The sequence below is a fragment of the Anser cygnoides genome, chromosome 1 (assembly GCF_040182565.1).
Source record: "Anser cygnoides isolate HZ-2024a breed goose chromosome 1, Taihu_goose_T2T_genome, whole genome shotgun sequence".
In the NCBI taxonomy this organism is placed as follows: Eukaryota; Metazoa; Chordata; class Aves; order Anseriformes; family Anatidae; genus Anser; species Anser cygnoides.
This window is the reverse complement of record NC_089873.1, coordinates 188,970,088-188,991,418: the sequence shown is the minus strand read 5'-3', so window position 1 is coordinate 188,991,418 and position 21,331 is coordinate 188,970,088. Positions and strand designations below refer to the sequence as shown.

Genomic DNA, 21,331 nt, shown 5'->3' with positions numbered 1-21,331 from the left:
GCAAGAAGGACAAAGCGTTTGACTCAAATTAAGGAGGAAAAGCTGTATAAGTTGGAGAAGCTGTAGAAAATCAAAAAGAGTGTTAAAACTTCCAATAGTTAGTAAAGCTAGTGTTGGCTTTGGGATCTGTGTCTACATCTGTGCCTTGAAGCTGCGGGGAGCTGAGCAGGAGCAGAATGACTGACACCTAGCAAAGAGAGAAGCAAGGCATTAAGCACAAACTAGGCCAAAAAAAAAAAATTAAGTCTTTTGCTTATGCTCTTTGCTGGATTAGGGGTGAAGTGCGCCATATCTTGCAGAATCACACTGTAGGAGAGTCTGGATGATAGAGACAGGTAACTGCAGACTGAAGAGCGGCTTTGCACTGTTAGCAGGTATTTGTGCACTTGTAAATACAGTCGCTACCTGCTATGTAAGGTAAAAGACGCATTCTGTTTGCAACAAATAAGGAACCCACTGTTCCACTTTGTTTCTACAACTAGAAGAAAACCAGTTTGTGAGCACTAGGAAAGAGAGCAGCATAAATACAAAATCCAAGTGTAGTCTGTACTTGCTTTGTTAGTCATCGCCCATTTAGAGGCTTCAGCTACTCTTTGCATTTAACCTCAGATTTTGAAGAGTTCAGATTGCAAAAGCCAATCAGATCTTTTCATACCAAACCAAAATGAGCTCTGAAAACTTGTACAAGGACTGTGCTGTATTCATATCGCCGTATGCTTTTTTAAGGATGCCTGCAAGCAGCGCTCAGAACATAGAGGACTAAAGTGCCTGTATTGCTGTTATAAATAGTAGTCACAGAAAAAAATGAACAAAATGGGTACCTATACTGCCAAATATTGAGAATCTAAATAAAGTGCCTGATTTACCAAAGTAGCTACCGTAAGTATCATGTGTAGATACTGAAGAGAAATAGGCTGTTTGGGAAAGTAATTGCGCTCTGTACTGGAACTCTTGGGAATGCTTGAGTCATGCTGGAGGCACTCACCTCCCAGTGTAGGCATCTAAATTGGATGCCTCAAGATAGATATTGTGAGCACCTCCAGCACTATGTATTCTTCTTATTTTCTTTTCTTTGCTTGAGTGAAGGTTTTGGAAGGCTATTTCTCAGACGTTTTGCAGTGAAAATAGCTTTTCATGCAGTGTGCTGGTCACAAAAACACTTCTGACCATGGTGACAAGCAACTTCTCCCAACCTGGTTTTTCCATAGCTGGGGCCTGGAAATTTCATAGACTTTGTTCCGCCACAGACGGATATAATCAAGGAATCCACAGCTCCTGGATATGTCCTACCTCTGATCTCAGAAGGCAGATGAGAGAACAGATGGGGGACTGCATGTCACAAGAGCTGAGTTTGAGTTACGTGGAAATGTCTGTAGTTGAAGCAATGCTTCTGCTATCTTGGTAATCAGCAGGTGCTTCATCATGGTAGGCTTTGTATTTTGGATCTTTGATTTGTTACTTAGGCGCAAAAAATGTTATATTATCATTAACTTACAAACTCCCATGTAGCCATATCATAAATCAAATACATAAAACTCTAGTATTCATCATTAGAAAGCTTATTACACTGACAGATTTTGTATACTTATACCAGACTATTCTCCACAAGCTGAAGTACGTAATTGAATTCTGAATATCATAAAGTCAACAAGAATTAAAGCAGAAGCTGTATTACATCAAAACTTGTTAGTCTTGTCAGCCTCTCTAGAACAAGTTTTGAGCATTACATTGGAACGGTGCCATTTCTGCCATTTCTCTGTGTTATACCTGTTTTGGGAGTGTTTCCAAGATGTGACCAAAACCATTATCAGGGGGGCAATTTTGCCTCGTGTAGGTCATCAGACTGATGAGTTGTAAACATTGCTCTGTGGGACTGAAAACAGTTATTTAGGCTGTACTTTTGTACACACACAATTGTGAGATCAGGAAGCATAATGTGAAAGATACATTCTATATGAACAATGCATTCTATATGAGACAAAGCCAAAAATGCACAATCTAAGAGTGGTGGCATTTCTCTTTAGTATGCTTTTTATCAAGACATCCAGTAAGTTGTTAAATATTTCACTACAATAATGCGTTTTGAGAGGAAATGTATTATTCAGAAAGAATACTATAAGGTGAAATCGGTGAGATTCTGTATTGTGTATTAATGTGGTGATATGGTGTTAAAAGAAGATTATTATACATGAAATGGAATTTGTCTCAAAAGCACTTTGGAAGAAGTCAGTAAAAAGGTGCTAGGGGATAGTGCTGCCATTCCAAGACAGAAGGCTGAACATAGGCATCCTTTTTAATATTACTACATAGGGAAATGCAAGTAGGCATTGGGTGACGCCTTAATGTCCGAGATACAAATTGTACTTACTGATGTCAAACGCAACTTTGGATGGGACAGCCTGTGTACGTCTGCACCAGATGATTTAAAGCCCAGAGATCATGCAGCATCCCACTGTGTCCGACCAGTCACCCATCTCGCCTGGCAATTCCCTTCTAACAGGAGCAGAAGAAGATGCTATTTGGGAAGAGCGCACATGAGCGTAGCCCCTTTGTGCAGCCGTACCCTCTCACGTTCCCCAGCACATGCCTTTGGTGTGTTAGGGGTGTCAGAGGGAAGTACGTACCTGCCTGGTCCTTTATAGACTTGAATTTCTGCTTTTTTTATGAGATTTTGAAACTGCAGGTGCTTTCTCCTTCTGCGACCTCCAGTGGCAGCAAGTTCTAGAAGCTCATGACTTCCTGAAGAAAGAAAAACTGTATTTCGTCTGATTTAAGTTGATCTCCCAGTCATCTCATTGAATGCTCCACTGTTCTTATGGAAAAGGACTGCAGAGTGTACTGGATGTGTCACCTTTGCATCTTTAGTGAAGAAGCTTGCAGGTTGGATGTCGGAGTGTAGAACTACGGTGAGCACTATCAAAAGTTCAGCAGAGGAAGAATGTGTGAAGGAATTAAAAGCCAATGGTTGATTGTCCTTGGCCATTTAAAATTTTTAGACAAGAGCACAGATTTTTAAGGGTCCAGTATTCAGTGAGGATGAGAAGAAGATACAACCACTAAGAGAGAATGCCTTGCCTTTGTTTTCAATAAGAACCGTGCCTTAACTAGAGGAACAACAGTAGGAGACATAATACCAAAAAAATATATCAATTATGAGGTGAAAGCAGAACAGAAAATCTTCAAATTCTTGTTAAAAATCACGTAACGTCCCCTTCATAATAATAGAAGAGCAACCATATGAAGTTGCTGATCAGGTATTAATTTTTTAATGGAATCTATCAAAAGACAGATTCTGCCTGGTAGATGCAAACCACACAATTCGTGAGGAAAAAATGATCCACACCAACAGAAGGACCACTTGACCTCAGGCATGTTTAAGGCTTTGAAACAAAACTTGGTGGGATTATAATTGAGGTTGCGAATTTAAATGAAAATCAGAAAAAAGTGCAATAGGGATTTTGTAAAGATAAATATTTGCAAATTGACCTTGTATCTTTATTTTCGGGGGAAAAAAAAGTGATAAAATCAATGTATCAGAGGTCTTCAGAAATGCATTTCATGCGGCACCACAAAGGAAATCCTTGCCTAAATACTCCAGCACAGGAATTAATGCGGCACTGGGTGGGGGGCGCCATGACAGGGCTCTCAGAAGAAGAAATGGAGGGCCCAGAGCGACAGAAAGGGGACGATGTTTTTACCAGTATAGGGAGGAAGAGCTCATCAGATCTCTCTGATTGACGCTGAGATCACACCTGAATGCTCTGAATATTTCTGATTATCTGTGTTCAAGATGGGGAGTAAACTGGTTTTGATGAAACTTAGACTAGGAATTTAAAGAAGGTTTATAAAGTGAGCTCCCACAACAGCCTGCCTTTACTGGAGACACAAAACCTTATCTCCAGATGTGTTGTGTTTACAAGAGCCATTTAGCATATTTTCAGTGAGAACCACAAGAACTTGGACTCGGTGACTCTTGTGCGCCTCAGCTTTCAATCCAAAGATCAAATATTGTGCATACTGAAGCTAAAAATAATGTGTAAATATAACCACTGGCAAAGTTTTTTGAAGAATCAGCAACAGACAAGCTACATTTTGGCTCAGATACTGTAATTATGAGATGATGCAGTGAATTTATTCCACAAAGTGAGAAAAGAAGTGCTGTTACTCCCAGAAAGTAGTGTCTTGAAGGATGATACCGACAATATATAAAACGAACAAAAAATATTTGGGAAAGAGGTGCTTGTTGTTTTTCTTTATTGTCATTAAGATGCGCATAGTTGTGTGCTGTGATTATTAGAAATAAAACCTTAAGAATGTGGGAATAGCAATTAAATATTTTGCAGGAAATACAGAGAGGTTAACAAGCAGTGAATTGCCTCTTCCTCATTTTCTTATATTAATTCAGCTTGCCCTCCTTTCTTTAAAATATAAGCATTATTCAAGATAAAAATGACATCAAACTGAGAATTTTCTGTGGCTCTTTTGGAGATGAATAGCAAGCAGGGAGCTGCCTCTTTTATTTGCCATCATGAATTCAGCTTGCTGTCTCTCATCTTTTGTTTTTTTTTTTTTTTTAAAAAAAAAAAGTCGAGAAAAAATGACATGTTTTTCTGTCACCAGGAAAGAAAAGCAGAACCAGGCAGCCTAAAAGCCTTGGGTTTAGTGCTCTGGAAGTGCTTCTCTTGTGCAACTGGGCTGACGGATTGCCCTTTTTTTTTTTCTTTAACGTCACTGCAATCAGATCTATGGGCGCAGCACTGCTTTACCGCAGCGTGATGCAGTTGTGTACAGTTCAGCGTGCTCCTCTTGGAAGCGGGCGGAAGGAGAGCAGCTGACCAGAGCATGCGGAGGATATTCATTAGAGGTTGTTGGTTTGTTTTTTTTTTTTTTCCTAAAGTGAAACAGTCTGTGTGAGATTCCTACAGCTGCGGAAGAGACGTGTTCAGAGGGGCTTCGAGCCGATCCTGTGTTTGCGAGAGGAGGTGCAGACGTGCAGGCTGTCAGCTTCTGATGGAAAAAAGCTTCAGACAGGCAGACTGCACGTTATTCAAAGCACAGCTCAGGCACCCTTCAAGAAGACACTCTCGCTGTGCTTATGGAACAAGTGCTGGGGTCCTGCACATGCCTTAACCGACCGGGAGAGATTTGCCCAGTTGAGGAGTGGAATAAATGAAAACCCACATTGAGGGGTCGGGGGAATAAAATCCTCCGCAAATACAATTAACTACAAGCCCCGAAGGAAGAGCAAAGGACAAAACCTCATGGTGTGTTTTTGTTGTTGTTGTTGTTGAGCTTTTTTTATTTTTTTTTAAATGAGCTTACCTACCATGAACGGAAGAAGTGGATCTGCGGAGACTTCATTTCCTCCTCTGACCCCTCGTTTACATCACTAACTGGTGACAGTCACATCTACATACATAGTACCTGCCACTTCAGCTGCTCAGAATTATAGAAGCCTCTTTGTATGCAGCAGACATGGCTAGCCAGCAGGATTCAGGCTTCTTTGAAATCAGTATCAAATATTTACTGAAATCCTGGAGCAATAGTGAGTAGCAGAAGAGTAATCTTTTCATATTACGCATTGCTTGGTAAATAGCTAGGATAACCTAAGGGATGAGATCTTAATAATTTTGTATGTGTGTGTTATATAAACCAAATAATTTTTTTGCTTTTGTCAGCTCTAAAAAATCAGAGTGTCAGAGATTTCAATAGGTTTCATTAACTGCAAAGACTGTAATGAGATTATACTAGATTTTGCTTGATTGAATTCTGAAGTTAGGCTGCTTTCTGGCTCTCTCTGATAGTACATTGCAGGGAGTGCATTCCAAACAGCATTTCCTGCCTACATGTTTATTTGATTTGTCCAGGGTTTATCTAAATATTTTTGAAAATGCTGCTTAATCACAAGGGTGTGGCATTGCTCAGAAGTTGGGTTTTATTAATCGTGCACCGAGGACAAAAATATGATGGTTATACTTCAGGTCTGAAAGCCATTATATTAATGTGATAAGAAGCCAACCATCGGTTACTTATAGCTGCTCTTCCCACCCTCTATGCTTAATTTCAGAATCTTATGCAATATTTCCATCCAGAAAGAATCCATCTGTTTATCTAATCCAAGCTGGGTTATACAGAATGTAAACAAATGGCATTTTGGTCTTCCTTGCTCTTTTCAGTATTGCTGTTCCTGATGTCTATTGCTGTTTAAATCAATCACTCTTCTGATTTTTAGCTATATTATATAATAAAGATTTCTGAATAAAATTTAGTGCTTACAAATATATTCAGATTAGGTAAGGCCATGGGATAACTCTGTCAGAAATTTGCTTTTTAATTTAAGATACACAATCAGTATATTCCTTTTCCATCTGAGCTTGCATTAACAGTGCTAGATCTCCATAATTAACTGTTTTACAAAGATAGAAGACAATGTCTCTGGAAAAATCCAGCTTGGTTACGTATTCAGTAAGGTTCTGATCATCCCACTATCTATAATTTAATAACTTCTGCATAACAGACTAGTATTTTAAAATCCTGTGTTATAAAAAAAAATGCAATATCTGCTTCATGCAAGGCATGTATCTGAATACCTGCAAAGAAATAAAAATACCTATTAGATATGTGTCATACTAGGCTTGTCTTCATTACATGATATCCATAGAAACTGTATTTTTCCAGGTCATTTGTAACCTCAGTAACACTGTAGTGCTTGTCTGAATCTGTTTTTCTACAAGTGTGAAGCCACCAGGGAATAATGCTATTACCTAAACAGCATTGCTTATCTGCCCTACTTCTAAAACATTTTGTGCATAATTCAAGTCAGTATCACAAGAATGGGAAGGGAATTTTGTGATTTAGTCACCTTTTTGGACTAATCTTAGTTACTGAAAGCCTAAGTGTGTATTGTGATAACATGTATTATAACAAGCTAGTCCCAGTTTATGACAGAAGACAAACAAGTCACTTGCATGGTGCAGAAATCAAATCAGTTCTGGCATTATTTTTACAATGTATTACTGTAACTTTAAGACTGAGTAAAACCAGCACACAAGACTATAAAAAATATCATGGAAAGAAGTATAGCATTTTAATTAATATATATTTTTATTCTTCTACACTAAAGTATATGGAAAATATTCCAAGACAGTAAAGATGGTTCTAGTCTGAGATAAGAAGTCCCTAAATGACATTCTGTTTTAGAAAAATGGAAATGTTATATGAGTAATTGGTATTTCTGACACACCTTTAGCTGATAAACATGCTTTCTACTGTATTTGAATAAACAGTAAGAGGAAATATAATAAATTAATCCAGATTGACTTAAACTTGTTGCCAATTTTTTTTTTTTAGTGCTTTCAGTCTGGAAGGCTGTGTTCATAAATCTGTACATATCCTTTCTAGCTGAAAAACAAACAATTTGATAAGAAGACGGCAGGGAGTTCAAAAGACCTAGGGCTTTCTTCAGCTCTGTTCTGTGTTGGGTGGAGCAGAAGAAAACACTTCCCTTGCTTGAGAAACGGCTGCGAAGCCTGCACATGCATGCACAGGAACATGTTTTGCAGAGAATAGGTGCTGTGTCTGCATACCCAAGAGCAGAAGTAAGCCATAAATTATGCCGGGGCATTTACCTAATAGGAAGAGGTCTAACATACTGTTAAAAAAAAAATAATAAAAAAGTATAGGTGGTACAGTATACATCTTGCTCAAATCCATGTATGTTTTTATAAATTAGCACCTTACCACAGAGGCTATAAGTAGTGTTTATCCTTCCTGGGCTTTATAGTCCAGCTGAAACGAGTCTTTTCTGTTCATTCATGTTTTAACGTATACAGAGCAGTAATATTTTCTGATCGATTTCCAGCCGCACCCATGGTTTGTTCCATACCATGAAATGTGCTCAGATATTCCTTCTGGGTTGACAATTTGCTCAGGTTTTTCTCTCTAAGGTCTTCTGAAAAGTAGCATTTTTGTCCTACGGGGCAGGATTTCAATTCATTGCCACAGAGCACTTGCAGACGTGTTCACCTAGGATGCTTCTTTGTTTGTCACGTTCATCAGCCAACTAAGGAGACAGCTAATTGATGTGCACTGGAGTCAGTTCGTTTTAGGTACCTGTGAACTATTGTCATCTGGATGATGCAGTGAGTAGTGTTCTCAGTAAGCATGCATTCTTCTCCCTAGGGGACAGAAAAGCAGAGTCATAGTCTGGCCTTTGAATCATCCCACCAAACTGAGAGACCTCAAAACACTCCTGCGTGCAGCTCCCAAAACAGACTTTTGCTCTGCAGATGTCAATAAGATATCGTGCACGTCATGAAGGTCTGGAAAATATTCCTGTGATGTGTTGGAGATGGGATCAGAATTGGGAGTCTCTGGCTGGAAAATAAGAATAATCTTTTTTTTTTTCTTTTTTAAACCAATACCATTTGTGGTCTGAGGTTTTCTTAAAAATACAAGTGCTTTTGATCAACACTGTTTTAGTCAACAAATGCATTACTCATTTATATTACTTCTTTTTGAAAATACTGCTAAAATGGCCATGCTCACTCCAGGTGAGCTGTACTCACGCGCACCCAAGGTTAGTAGGGTGACAGGAATAAAATAGGGCTCACCAAAATTGGGGCAATTAAAAGTCTTCTTAGATGTCTGTTATGGAAATGTCATAAAATAGGTTTTAAAAAAAGAAAAATATTTGTAATTTATTTGAAGAATAGCATATGTATCCAAAACTTCAGCATTCAAATCTGCTCTGTCCTTAGACTCTTTTTACTTTTTGAATGATCCGGCTGGTTTTATTTAATCTGAATTTAATTTGGAAATGCATTTTTCAGATTCGTAATTTCAAAAAAAAAAACAACACATGTCAACAGAAGTTTAAAAGTAAAAGCTACAATAAGCTCGAGTAACATCAGGATAAACTGTAGGAAATTCTATAATAAACTCCATTTTTTGCAGTTTCTAGATTAGACCTGCAATTAAGTTTATTGTTCCTTTCCTGGAGGAAAGCACGCTGTGGAATACTCAGGATCATACAGGTAGATGGCTCACTTGTGCTCTCACAAGTCAGCTGCTACGTGGGCTGGTAGAAATTGCATTGCATTGTCTCCCAGTTCCCAGAGATAGATTTAAAGGTGACTTGTTGTATAATGAGACGAGAGGGCACATGTTGCATAGGGAACATTTTAATTTTATTTGCTGCTTCTCCTAGAACGGGGTTATCTTCGGGGTGATATTTCTGAGGATGACAACACTTGTTTCTCAGCGATTTGGAATTATCTACCTTTGAATGTTGAGATGTTTTTTTTTCAGTGGCCTTGCGTGTAATTCAAGTTACAAATAAGACCTTTTCCAGTATGAGGACTTCACATCTATTTCGCATGGCCTATACTTCCAGCAACCACACATCCAAATCAAAATCCTCACACCAGAAACCCATTGCTCCATCCTCCTCCTATCCACCCATCTCTTTGTGGCCCCGCGTGCCCAGTCCCTACCACAGAGGCTGGCAGAAGGCACTCGGTAGCTTCAGAGACAGCTTAACCCTGGGACACACAGGCATCAGCTATTGCCTGCATGGCTCAAACACGGCAGCATCCGGGAATGGCCCCAGGAGGACCAGTGGCTGGTCACGTACCGAGGTGAACGCAGTGCTCACATCCACACGAGTTGTTTTGTCAGAAGAGCATAAGATGCCAGAGAAACTCCTCGATGGCCCCTGTGCCTACCGTGAGCTTGCTGGCTGCCAAATGGGCAGCCATGCTCTGTGCAGCTCTTGAAAAGATGTTTCTGCTGCGTCAGCAGCAGAAATTAATGGCACTTAGTCCTTCATTAAATGGATATAAAACATTTAGCAATAAAATTCACCATTTTTACAGAAAATGTGCGTGAAGCGCGGTGTCCATGAGCAAGGGAGAAAGGAGGACATTGGGCAGGTTCTTAGGGAAAAGTCTGCCTTTTGAGTAAACGCTGTGGTGCACTGCTATTTTGGTATTTTAGTAAGATGTTGTCGTGCAGGGTGATGATAGCAGCTGTTTTGTGGGGGGTCAGTTATCTACAGGCAAACACTGACCTTCCTGGAGCTGAAACTGCTAAGCACACCATAGACAACCAAGTGAATGCAGCAGGGTACCAAGGGAGAGACAAGGCTGCTTCATGTTACTCGCTGCCTGCTTAAGCAAACGTATGTCTGTACATCTGCTGAACAAGAAGCACCCACCTTCTTCGCTGCCATCCCTCTTGCTGTGGCACTTGCTCTTGCACTCCCCAAGAAGCTGGTTCAAGGAGCAAACACCCTGTAAGGGAGGAATTCGCGCTCACCTGAAGCTGGTGGGTGACCAGGGGCTTGGGAAGGGGCTGGGATGTGCAGCTGTGGTAAGCAGGAGGGCAGGCTGGTGCCAACTGGGATACTGCAGCCCGGACAGGGGCTGTGCTTGGACCTTCTTTCTCCTCTTGCTTGCTGCTGAGGTCTCACTCCAACACACCTGCACAACACCAGCCACTTCCACAGCCTTGCCTTTAGAGAGCCCTGGGATGAAGGTTAGCATCTGCTCCAGCCTTGGCATGTGACTCTGCCTTGGACAACGGGCGCTGTTAATTCAAGCTTTCTTGCTAAATAGAGGGAGCTGATTGCTCTGTGCACTGAGCCTGGAATTAGGGAGCTTAGTATATTCTTCAGCTTCAAGTAGTCAGCGATTGTCGGCAGAGAAGTGACATGCTTGATAGTGCTCACTGTTGTGTCCCAGTACAACTTTGAGCTTATCTTCAGATCTGATCCTCTCCCTATAGAGCTACAGGAAAAGGTATTAAAACAGAGTGTTTGTTTGGGCTGCTTGTGTTCTGGTTGTTGCCCATTTTAGAACTTGCGTTTTGACGTGGTTCCTCCGAGAAGTAAGGAAAAATTGAAGTTTTATGACTTCGGGGACTTGAGAACTCTTAAAAAAGGATTTGTGTTTATTTTGATGTTTGCTATTCTCTTCAGGACCTTCCAGAATTGTTTCTACCATATTAGGAGAAGAAAAGGATGCGAGAATCAGAAATGCTCTATTGCAAAATTCAGTTTATTTACAGAGTGAGTTCACTTGCCTTTAGGAACTCTGGATTATTGTTGTAAGCGTCTATAAGTAGACTGAGTGAAATCTTAGTGCATAAATTTTTGTGGCTAAAGGGCAGTCCTCATCTCAAAACATAAAATACTCTGGAAACTGGGCATAAACAAGGCATAGATAATCACTGGGAGATATTTCAATAAAGTTCTAATAATTTTATTTGTAGTAAAAACAAAACAGTTCTGTTACACTATTAGTATCCTCTTTGAGTGATTAATTTGTGATATCTGATGTTGCAGTACTGTTGGTTTATCAAACTACCAGCAGGGTTTTTGTTTATTTGTTTGTTTGTTATTTTTCCCAGTCCAGCTAGCTACTACTGAGAAGCACCAGGGAAGGAACTAACATATCTTGTGGTCTTCCTTATGCATATAAAACAACACTGAGTAAGTTTTGGTATCTGAAGGGAAGTGATGATATGCAGGTTACTGTAGGTGTATAAAGCATACAGAAATGTCCATTGTTTAGTAGTGGGGGATGTTTTCATTAGCATAAACCAAAATGCTATTTAACATTCCCTTTGCATCTCAGTCACTTCTGATCCACTCATTTCATTAATACTTTAATCATTCTTCTATATGTTTACATTGTGGGTAGCAGGAAAAAGTCTCTGCACCTCCAGAATCATGACTGCTTGTGCTTGTCCAGCTTTATTTTCTTTATTCATTCCTGAGCTTTGAAAATGATTAGTAGGTGCTCTTGCACGTCAGAATTGGTAGCCCTACAGACTGAATTCCTGCAGGTGCTGAACCCGCGATGGGCAGGTGTGGATTTGCAGACTCTGTGCCTGGGAGGATGAGTCCCATCCCAGCCTCTTGTCCCTGTCCCCACGCTTCCACCCCTTCTCTGCCAGCCTAACTGGCTGTAGAGCTGATATCCTGTCAGCTAAACTCCCTAAAATGGTGTAGATGCTGGTGTCAGCTTGAGGATGGGGATGTGGATACATGGCTAGGAGCAGGAGGCAGTTTTGGCTGATTTCCAGCTATTAGATCAGTTGAGCTGGTAAAACATATTTACAATAACAGTGACACCTCTACCTGTGCCTACTTCTGAACATCAGAGCTAGTTCCTTCTCCAGACCAGTCTATCTTTTGCATCGCTCTCTCCTCTGCTTCAAAGCATCAACAGTGGAGTTGTTGCTATTGTTGTTTTGGTGATAAATTAGGGCTGCAGAATAATTTCAGAGGTAGGTAGCTGAATTATTTGTGAGTAGGTGATTTTTCATTCACTGTAGTTACCTGAATCAGTTGTCCATAGAAAGAAAATCCCTTCTCCTTTAATATACGTTCCTCTCAATCATCCAGTCCTCTGTCTATTGCTTCAGCTAAAAGGAATACTTAGTATTACGTTCAAACTTCACAACAGCTCTTGCAGCCAGATATTGCCTGTTCTTATACTGTTTATATTTTTGAAGAATGTAAGTGGAAAGAAGTTCAATAGTATGACAAAGCAGGGTGAGACGTCTGCCAACAGGCTCATCAGCCCCCTGAGAGCCTGAACCTAGGACTGACAGGGGAGGGAGATTACAAACCATGGTGCAGTTAGTGGGAAGCAAAGGGTGCAGGGCAACGGGAACAAGAGAGACCTCAGGAACTGTAAAACAGGATGGAGGGACACCCACCTAAAGTATATGTACACAAACACATGCACTCTGGAAAAAAAAGTAGCAGGAACTGGTTAACATCTCACACATCTGCAGTGCTGTGATGGATGGATACAGGCTCTTCAGGAAACACCTGCAGGAAGATGATGGGGGCTGCTGTCTTAATGAAGAAGCTCCTCATAAGTATGGAGTTCTTCTGTGGGATGGGTGGATGACAGTGGTTGAGAGTTTGTGGGTCAGGATCAGAAGGGAGGACTTAAGGGTGACGCAATGGTGGGAACCTGTTACAGGCCACCTGATGAGGGTGAGGAAATGGGCAAAACCTTTTTTAAACAACTGTAGGAAGTCAGTGGATTGCAGACACTGGTTCACGTGGTGTCTACTGGAAGTGCAACTTTGTGGGACACAAACAGTGAAGTAGGTTCTTCGGGAGTGTTGGGAAAAACTTCCTGATACAGGTTGGACCAACCTGATCACCAACCTGGTGATGTGTGGCTGGATCTGCTGTCCACTAACAAGGAAGAACTGTCTGGAGTACAGGATCTTGAGGAAAGTGAAGAAAGAGAGTGACAAAATATAGACCATGGACTTGAGGAGAATAGATTTAGTCAGGTCCCATGGGAGGCAACTCTGAATGCCAAAGAAGCTCAGGAAAGCTGGCAGATCTTTGAGGACAACATCTTCCAAGTGCAAGAGTGGGGCACCCCAATCCTCAGAAAAACAAGCAGATGTATGAGGAGACCGGCTTGGCTTATCAGGTACTTCATGGCTGAGCTCCAATGCAAAAAAGGCAGTAAACTGGAGGTGGAAGCAGGGATTGGCTACAAAGAAGGAATTTATGCACGTTGCCCAGGCACGCAGGGATGGTGCTTAGAAACTTAAAGCTCAACTGGAGGTAAGAACTTCAAGGAGTATCAAGGGCAGCAAGAAGCACTCTACAACTACCTGAAAGGAAGATGTGGGGAGCTGGGGGTCGGCCTCTTCTCACAGGTAACTAGTGATAGGACTAGAGGGAATGGCCTCAAGCTCTGCTATGGAGGTTCAGGTTGGAAATGAGGAGACATTTCTTCTCAGAAAGAGCAGTCAGGCATTGGGACGGGTTGCCCAGGGAGGTGGTGGAGTCACCGTCCCTGGGGGTGTTCAAGGAAAGGTTGGACGTGGTGCCTGGGGACATGGTTTAGTGGGTGACATTGGTGGTAGGGGGATGGTTGGACCAGATGATCTTGGAGGTCTTGTCCAACCTTAATGATTCTGTGATTCTAATAAAGACTTTCTCTTGATTCATTTGTGGTAAAAGGCTGAACAAGGAAAATGTGGCCCCATCACTGAATGGGGCAAGAGATGTAGTGACAGCAGATGCTGAGGTGTTCAGTGCCTTCTTTACCTCTGTCTTCACCAGCAAGGTGAAGGCCCGTGCCTGCCAGCTGCTGGAGTGCCTACGATATGGCACTTGTGATACAGGGAAAGGCAGGGCTTGTGCAAGTCCAGGGATCAGGAGTACAGGTTCCTTGCAGTAGCTACAGAGAAGGCTGGCAATTCCATAAATGCTTAGGATCTTCTGTATATTTCAAATTACAGTCACATTCAAAACTTTCCTATTGACAGCAGACAGCAGAGCCTGCTGGAGCAAGTGGCTGAATGAAAACACATCTGAGAAACACGGGCTTCGTGGTTTGCTTTCAGCCAAGTAGCAGTGGCGTCACTAAGCTGTCGAAAGCTGCTTGCTTCCTCCTCTACATGAGGTACAGAGATCACAAATACAGTGAGACCACCACCAACGCTGATGTTAGTGCACAGATAACAAGGCCATCGGTGCAGTTATAGGGCCACCTGGGAGAGTCAGCTTTTCCACAGCTCAGCAGGGAGATTTTGGGGTGCTTTTCAGGCCACTAGTTTGAAGAGAAATCTGATTGTTGTTTTGTAAATCCTGTGGGATCACTGTAGTGACCCACATGCCTTGTCTCCTGGGGAATGTATCCCTGATAAGGAACTTAATTATGTGGTTGCAGCCTTAGCAGAAGTTTCAGACATGGACCCTTTTGACAGAAACACCATCTGATCTTTATCCTGAATACATTTCTTCATTTTCAGAAATTTGCTATCATCAAATGCAGCACTAACACATAAAGTAGAGAGGTGACTGTGGTCTTCACTAGTTGGTAAGGGAGCTGGAGAACATGATTGCTGTATCGTTAAAATATGAGGATGTTAGATGTGTTAGTGTTAGACAAGGATTGATCAAAAGAACGTAACATCTTGATTGTTATTGCTTTTGGCTTTATAATTGTGAAGTTACAGATGGTTTCTGTTTTATTTTGAAAGACTTGACTTCGAAAGACTCATAAATATCCCCTTGAGTTCTTAAGTAACTAGTAGTGCCTGGCTCAGCACAGAAGTCTGCCAAAGGTATTGTTTTGCCGGAATTCTCCTATAAATGGTGATCATTATACTAACATTTTTTCCTAATCTCTGGATATCTAGCTCTCCTATGTCTCCGTGTCTTTGAAGAGTCTCAGTTTGTATGTGGAGTAAGTTAAACTTCAAAGGATGTCCATTTATCTCTTTGTTTTGATATTGATTCCCTTAAGCAAGATCTGTTGAGTGGAAACATACATAATTATCTTTCCTACTGCATTTCTGATTGTTATTTATGAATGTCTTTAAAAGTCTGGATCAATTTGCCTTTGTATGCAGAAGATTATCAGTATAGATTTCTAGCCAAAGTTCTTTCCTGAGCAGTTTGTAGGGTAGGTTTCTGCATATATTCACAATAATATGTTGTTGTATATTTTCAGAATCAGTTTTTTAGTCTACAAGGATTACAGAAATGTCACATGTTGAAAGTAGTCTTAAGCTACTTGACAACAGGTTTTGGAATTTATCCCCTTATAACTAGAATAATTTTTTGCATCCTTTCTACTGCTTATTTGGTTTGCCTGCCTTTTTTGAACATGTTGATGAAATTCAGAAAAAAATCAGGAAAGAGTAAAGATACCTCAGTTTCTACAGAATGTGTAAAATGAAGCTGTTAGGTAGTGAAGAGGGAAGTCCACCTGAAGAAAAATGGCAGCACAAGCTTCTCATCTTCGGCATAAGAAAACCCATGCTGTGAAGGTCTTTGCAAATGCCCCAGCCGTGAGACAAGCTGCAGTCACACCTTTGTAAGGAATGCACACGAAACTCGCAGTCTTGCTGATTTTAAATGCATTCACAAGATGAAAAATTGACATTCCTTAGTTTAAATGCAGGGAAACTGCTGAAAATACCTTGCAGTAATGCACATTATAATAATATTCATTCAGTGTTTCCCATCTAGAAGCTTTGCAGACTTTAATTCTTTCAGCATTATTACATGCATACTCAAGACAGAGGTATTATTCCTTTATTGCTATTACAAGGCAAATAGAGACAGAGAAATTAACCGAAAAACACAAGATTACACGTGAAACCTGTGTTAGAACTGGAAATAAAACTCTGTCTTCTGTTCCTTTACTGCAAGAACCATTCTTCCTCCAGATTGTTGGTAGGCAAACAACACATTGTGAATCATGACTCAACTAGTTATTACTTGTAATGAGATTTTTAATTGGCAGTAAGTAGTAATTTTAAAATGGAAATGTCCTTGGATTATTTTAAATTCCACAGGGTCCATATTTCTTGCTACCGATGCTTTAAATGGGGAGAAAATTACTTAGCTATAATTCTTTTACTTTGAAGGAATATGTCTGAAACAAATAACTTCAGCACACCTTTTATCTGTGTGATCCGTGTGCCATCAGAACCATTGCTACTCAGTTATTTTGATTTTTGTTCTGTTACTCATAGGAAGGAAGATGTGGTAGAGCAATGTATGTATTCTTTACTGGGATGAGTGCTTTATCAAGAATGATAACTCTCTGGGGATCAAAAGTTTGAAATTATTGCTTTTGAAACACAGAACCATTTGGGTTTATGGTAAATAAAGCAAAGTCTCAGCTTCTCCATAGTGAGTCTTTAGTATGGATGTCATAAAACAGAAGATGGAAATATTTTCAAGGGAAATGAAATTTAAAATTGCAATTATTTTACTCATTTGTCTGTCATGTTCAAGCAGGAGGGGGCAGGGGAGGTAGTACTGGGTGCTACAGGAAACTGGAGATTTACCTGGCAAGTTAAATGACTGGAATCATTGGATTGTTATTTTAATGACATTTTTTTAAAAAAAATGTGAATATACACAGGTTGGAATTTTATGTGATGATAGTAAAGAAAGAGAATGTTTGTTAATGATTATCTGTGTATATTACTTTGCCTAATTTTTATCAAAAACCCATTTTCTGTTGCCAATAAATTTTCACGTGCTCAGCATTTTGGGTTAAAACACTTCTAAATCACTTCTGAATGTCCCAGAAGGTGAATTTTGGAATTTTCTACAGAAGTGGTTCAGCCCTCCCTGAGAATGTGAAAATACAAAAAAACGCCATAGTTGGTTCGTGTTAAAAATTCTCTTGAAGAGGATCTTGGGGGAGGGTGTGGGACAGGAGCTGTGCAGCCAACTGTCCTGTTAAGGTGAGTGTAAGAAGAAACCAAGTGCGGAGGGGAGAGTGAATTTGGATGAAAAGCCCAGGAAGGAGAGAGCCAGCGGGAGCGAAGGGAAAAGAGGCAAGGGAGTCATCGTGGGGAAGAGATCAGGAAGAAGGGAATTGACACTTGGTGGGCAGAAGGAGTGGAAGTGAAGAGTGGCTGGTAGGAGACAGGGCCAAGGGGAAACTGAAAGAGGGTGAAAGGATAGGGAGAGGAGGAGGGATGGGGCTGGGATGAGAGGGCTGCAAGGACAAGGCAAGCGCGTGTGGCTGGGTGAGGGGAACAGGGAACTGGAGCCCGGGACGGGGTTGGCAAGCCTGAAGTGGGGAAGATACAGCAGTGAGATGAAACTGGGTAGTGAGAGTTGGAATTAAGAAGAGAACAGCCTGGAGATGGGGGAGGTGATAGATAGAAAAGTCCCCTCACAGGCGCAGAATGCAGCATGGGAGTCCTGGTGTGCGGCCTACTCCTGCTTGGGGAACATTCCCCCAGCATTGCGCACGCCTTGCCTCATGTCAGGGCGTAGGGCCGGTGGCAGAAAGTGTTAAATGTTACCAGGCAAGGAGAGCAGCAAGTGATTTGTGCGTAACTGGGTCAACAACTGGTTAATTTGGCATCAGATTAATCATACATGTACTATATTGCCTCACTTACCATTTTGACTTCCAAAAGCCAATGAGTCCAATGAGGTAATGCAAGACACGCTACATTACCTAGATGTAGGTGTAGAAAGAAATACTCTGAACAGATTACTTTTCCACTTATTATTACTTGTAATGCAGCAGCAGATAACCTCCTAACACATGTTTCATCTCCAGTATAATAGGCAGTCTATAAGCTAATACAAAAAGCTCATCTGTCCTGGGATCTGTTAGTGAGGATGGGCCAGGAGACAGGTGTGGGGGCTGTTGATAGAGTTCTCAGTAAATGAAGAAAGCAGACCGTGTATTTGGGTATCAGTGAATATTTGACTGTCACTCGTCATAATTTCAAGCATCATCATTTTATGAGTGATGTGTTAAAAGCCGGCATGAGGCTCTGTTAATGAAATGTGGTTCCTGGTGGCTCCTTGTTACAGTAGAATGAGGTGAGCAGTGGGGTACTGCAAGGACGGACTCTGGGCTTTACTTTATAGCTGCATTAGGGATTTGGAAGAAGATAAATAGTATGTTCATGACATTGGTATTAATTCCTAAATTAGAATATATAAATATCAGCAAAGGAAAAGGAGAGGATGTCTACATTTCTAAACTGTACTGCAAGGGCCAACTCTCCACTGGAAGGAGAAGCATTAACTGTCTTCGTTGTCTCTGGTGAGAGAAGACACATGGACATGTCTGGCTGCACCTGTGCAAATTCCCAGCTGTGTTTAGCCCAAAGTAGGAAATCCAGAACTCTGTCAGCTACAGCAGAGCTGCTAAGAATGGCAATTAAGAGTAAGGTTTTTTTTTCATTTCTTTGAGGACAAACAGTAGTCCTTCAAGAAGAAAAATGGAAGCATCACACTACTGGCAAGTCAGACATTTGTGTAAATTTAATTTCTTATGAACTTAATCAATACTTAGAATGACTTTCTGCCTAATATTAATACCATTATTACTAGTTCACCATATAGACATTATTACATTATGGATATAATTACATTATGCTGTCACTTTTGTGTTACAAAAAGGCACCTAGTTCTGCAAAGTAATGAGATAGTATCTACAAAGTAGCTACCAATTATTTCCATCAAGCATTTTTCTGAATTAAGTTCAAAATGGTGTATAGTATGTCAGATCCTCTTGCACACCTAGTGCATCCTAAACATTCACATACCAAATTTTGAATTATCTGTAAATTCTATTAAAGCCCACCTGACTTAGATGCCATGCATTTTAAAGCTTACATGTACGCTATAACAATATCCTCAGGGCGTAGCCTTTTGTTATAAATTTTTATTTTATATTATATGAAATCCAGAAATGCCATTTCAAGTTGATTTAGTTTACATTTATTATGTTGAACGTGCTTACATAATTCACAGAAGCAGCATTAGAAACACTTGGATGATAAGTTTGAATCTCTATATTATTATTATATATGTGTGTGCAGACATATAACATCTTGCTAGTTTATACAGAAAATGATCTTCTGTCATTAAAATTTTTATGACACAAATGATCAGTGCAATCAATGACTAGAAAACTTTTTTAATCTCTTTTTTTTCTGTTTTAAATCTTGTACATTGTATTTATTGTGGATTGAAATTATAGCTGTGGTTTTCCATAAACTGTACAAGAACTGTCACATTGTTATGAGATAGTTTAAGCAAGATATACTAAAGAACAGGGGGTGTTTAACTGCTTATGTCAGTGGAATTAGAGTTAGATTGATTTAATGTGTGTTTTTTAAAAGACCACGTACCCTATTTTTAAGTTACCGCATTATGGTATTCCACACAAAGTTTGTTTGTGGTTTTGTTGTTGGTTTTTTTCAGGAAAAGGACATTATCTTTGATTTCTTTTTACAGAATCATAAAATCAAAATACAATATAAAGTTTTATATAATATATATATATATTTCATTTGTCAATCCTTATTCCTGATGTTTGCAATTTCACCTGTTGTGACTCACTTCCATGACATCGTCTTTCCTGCAGTATTGAGTAGAAGATTACCCTTTTGACTTTCAGCATTTCAGGATGCTTGTTGAGCCTTATCTTTAAAGATATATTTTAAATTAATGAATTAAATTAAAATTAATTTAAAATTAATTATGTTGCACTTACTGTAGAGTTAGTTGCCAAGGAATAGCTTGTTTGTTTGCTTCTGTCTATGTCCTTCTGGCAGTAAAGGCAAAGTAAATGAGAATAGTTTATATCTGCTGAGTGACTAAGGTGGCCATTTGAATCCGAATTCCTCTGTGGGCTGGAAAATGGGCATATAAATTTTAGTACATAAACCAAAAATTATGAGCTAGTGTATGCACTTGAGATACATGTCTGAGATCTGTTTAAACACATGAACCAGGTAATCATACTTCTTTAAATAGTGACTTTTCTCATGTGTCCTGCCATTTCCTCATGAGGGTTTCTTTCTCTGTCATCTTTCAAATCTGATGTCCAAGTGTTGATTGGTCCGGTACGAAAAATCTAACAAAGTGGATCCATGCACAAAGCGCTGAGTCCCAGGGTTTTGCTGTGCGTTCACCTAAATGGAGAGTAAGGGCCAGTTAGGCTGGGTCTGGTTGCAGGAAAAGGATCCACCCGTGTGGTTTTCCTTAACTGCCTGGCATACATGAGGGTTAATTTTAACATATCCAGGCTCTTTAAAATAATCTGCTTCAGTGTCATCCTTTCACATTTTCATTCATTCTCTTTAAAAATGCTAAGAAAATAATATGCAACAAATGTTATTGTTATAAATGCAGCATTTACTGCTGCATAGAATGAATAGAATAAAATTTATTGGTGCAAATGAACATTCACTTTGTTGGTCATCATCCTGGAATCTTCTTATCTCATGTGAAAGACTGATTTAGTTTGGATTAGTAGCTTGATCCTGGTTGGCCTGGACTTGGTACATAAAAAGCGTACTGTTCACTTAATAACATTTAAAAAGTCCTGTATATTTTTTACATGTCGTGCTCCTGTTACTTAGTGGAAGTTAATATTGCAAGGATACACTGTAGTGAATCAGAAATCTGTTATATAAAAACCTGTAAAAAACAAATTAAGAAGAAGAGTTGCTTTTCTGCTTTGCTTTGTACACCTGAAGTGGTCCAAGCATGTGAGGTCCTTGTAAGGATGCATTATAGGAGGTGTTGGGTCTGGCGGTACTGGATCCTGTTTGGAGCTATCGTTTGGATTGGGTTTCTGCTTTCTGTTCCATGTGCCGGCTTTAAGCACCCAACTGCTCAACTGACTTGAGTCAAAGTGTCTTGGAGGTGTTCGGTCCCCACCATGGTGATGGTTAACTGAGAAGGTAGAGAACAGTGAAATATTCTGTGCCTCTTTTTGTGTATATATGGGAAGAAGTGTCAATGGCAGTGTTCAAATTCCTAATTTATTAAAAGCTT

General features: G+C 40.1%; 1 protein-coding gene across 10 annotated transcripts in view; it reads left to right on the top strand.

The window, feature by feature from the left end:
- FRY (FRY microtubule binding protein) overlaps nucleotides 1-21,331 on the top strand; it is a 238,191-nt gene that overhangs the window by 69,888 nt on the left and 146,972 nt on the right. For 2 of the 10 annotated variants that reach the window (XM_013189379.3, XM_066989706.1), the window contains exon 1: nucleotides 4,730-5,545. The exons of 6 other annotated variants lie outside the window; for them this stretch is intronic. In XM_013189379.3, coding sequence (XP_013044833.2) covers nucleotides 5,476-5,545 — 70 coding nt within the window. In that variant the 5' untranslated portion in view covers nucleotides 4,730-5,475. Of the gene's footprint in view, nucleotides 1-4,729; nucleotides 5,546-21,331 lie in introns of those variants that run through there. 2 more of the 10 variants (XM_066989709.1, XM_066989708.1) reach the window with 2 other exon arrangements.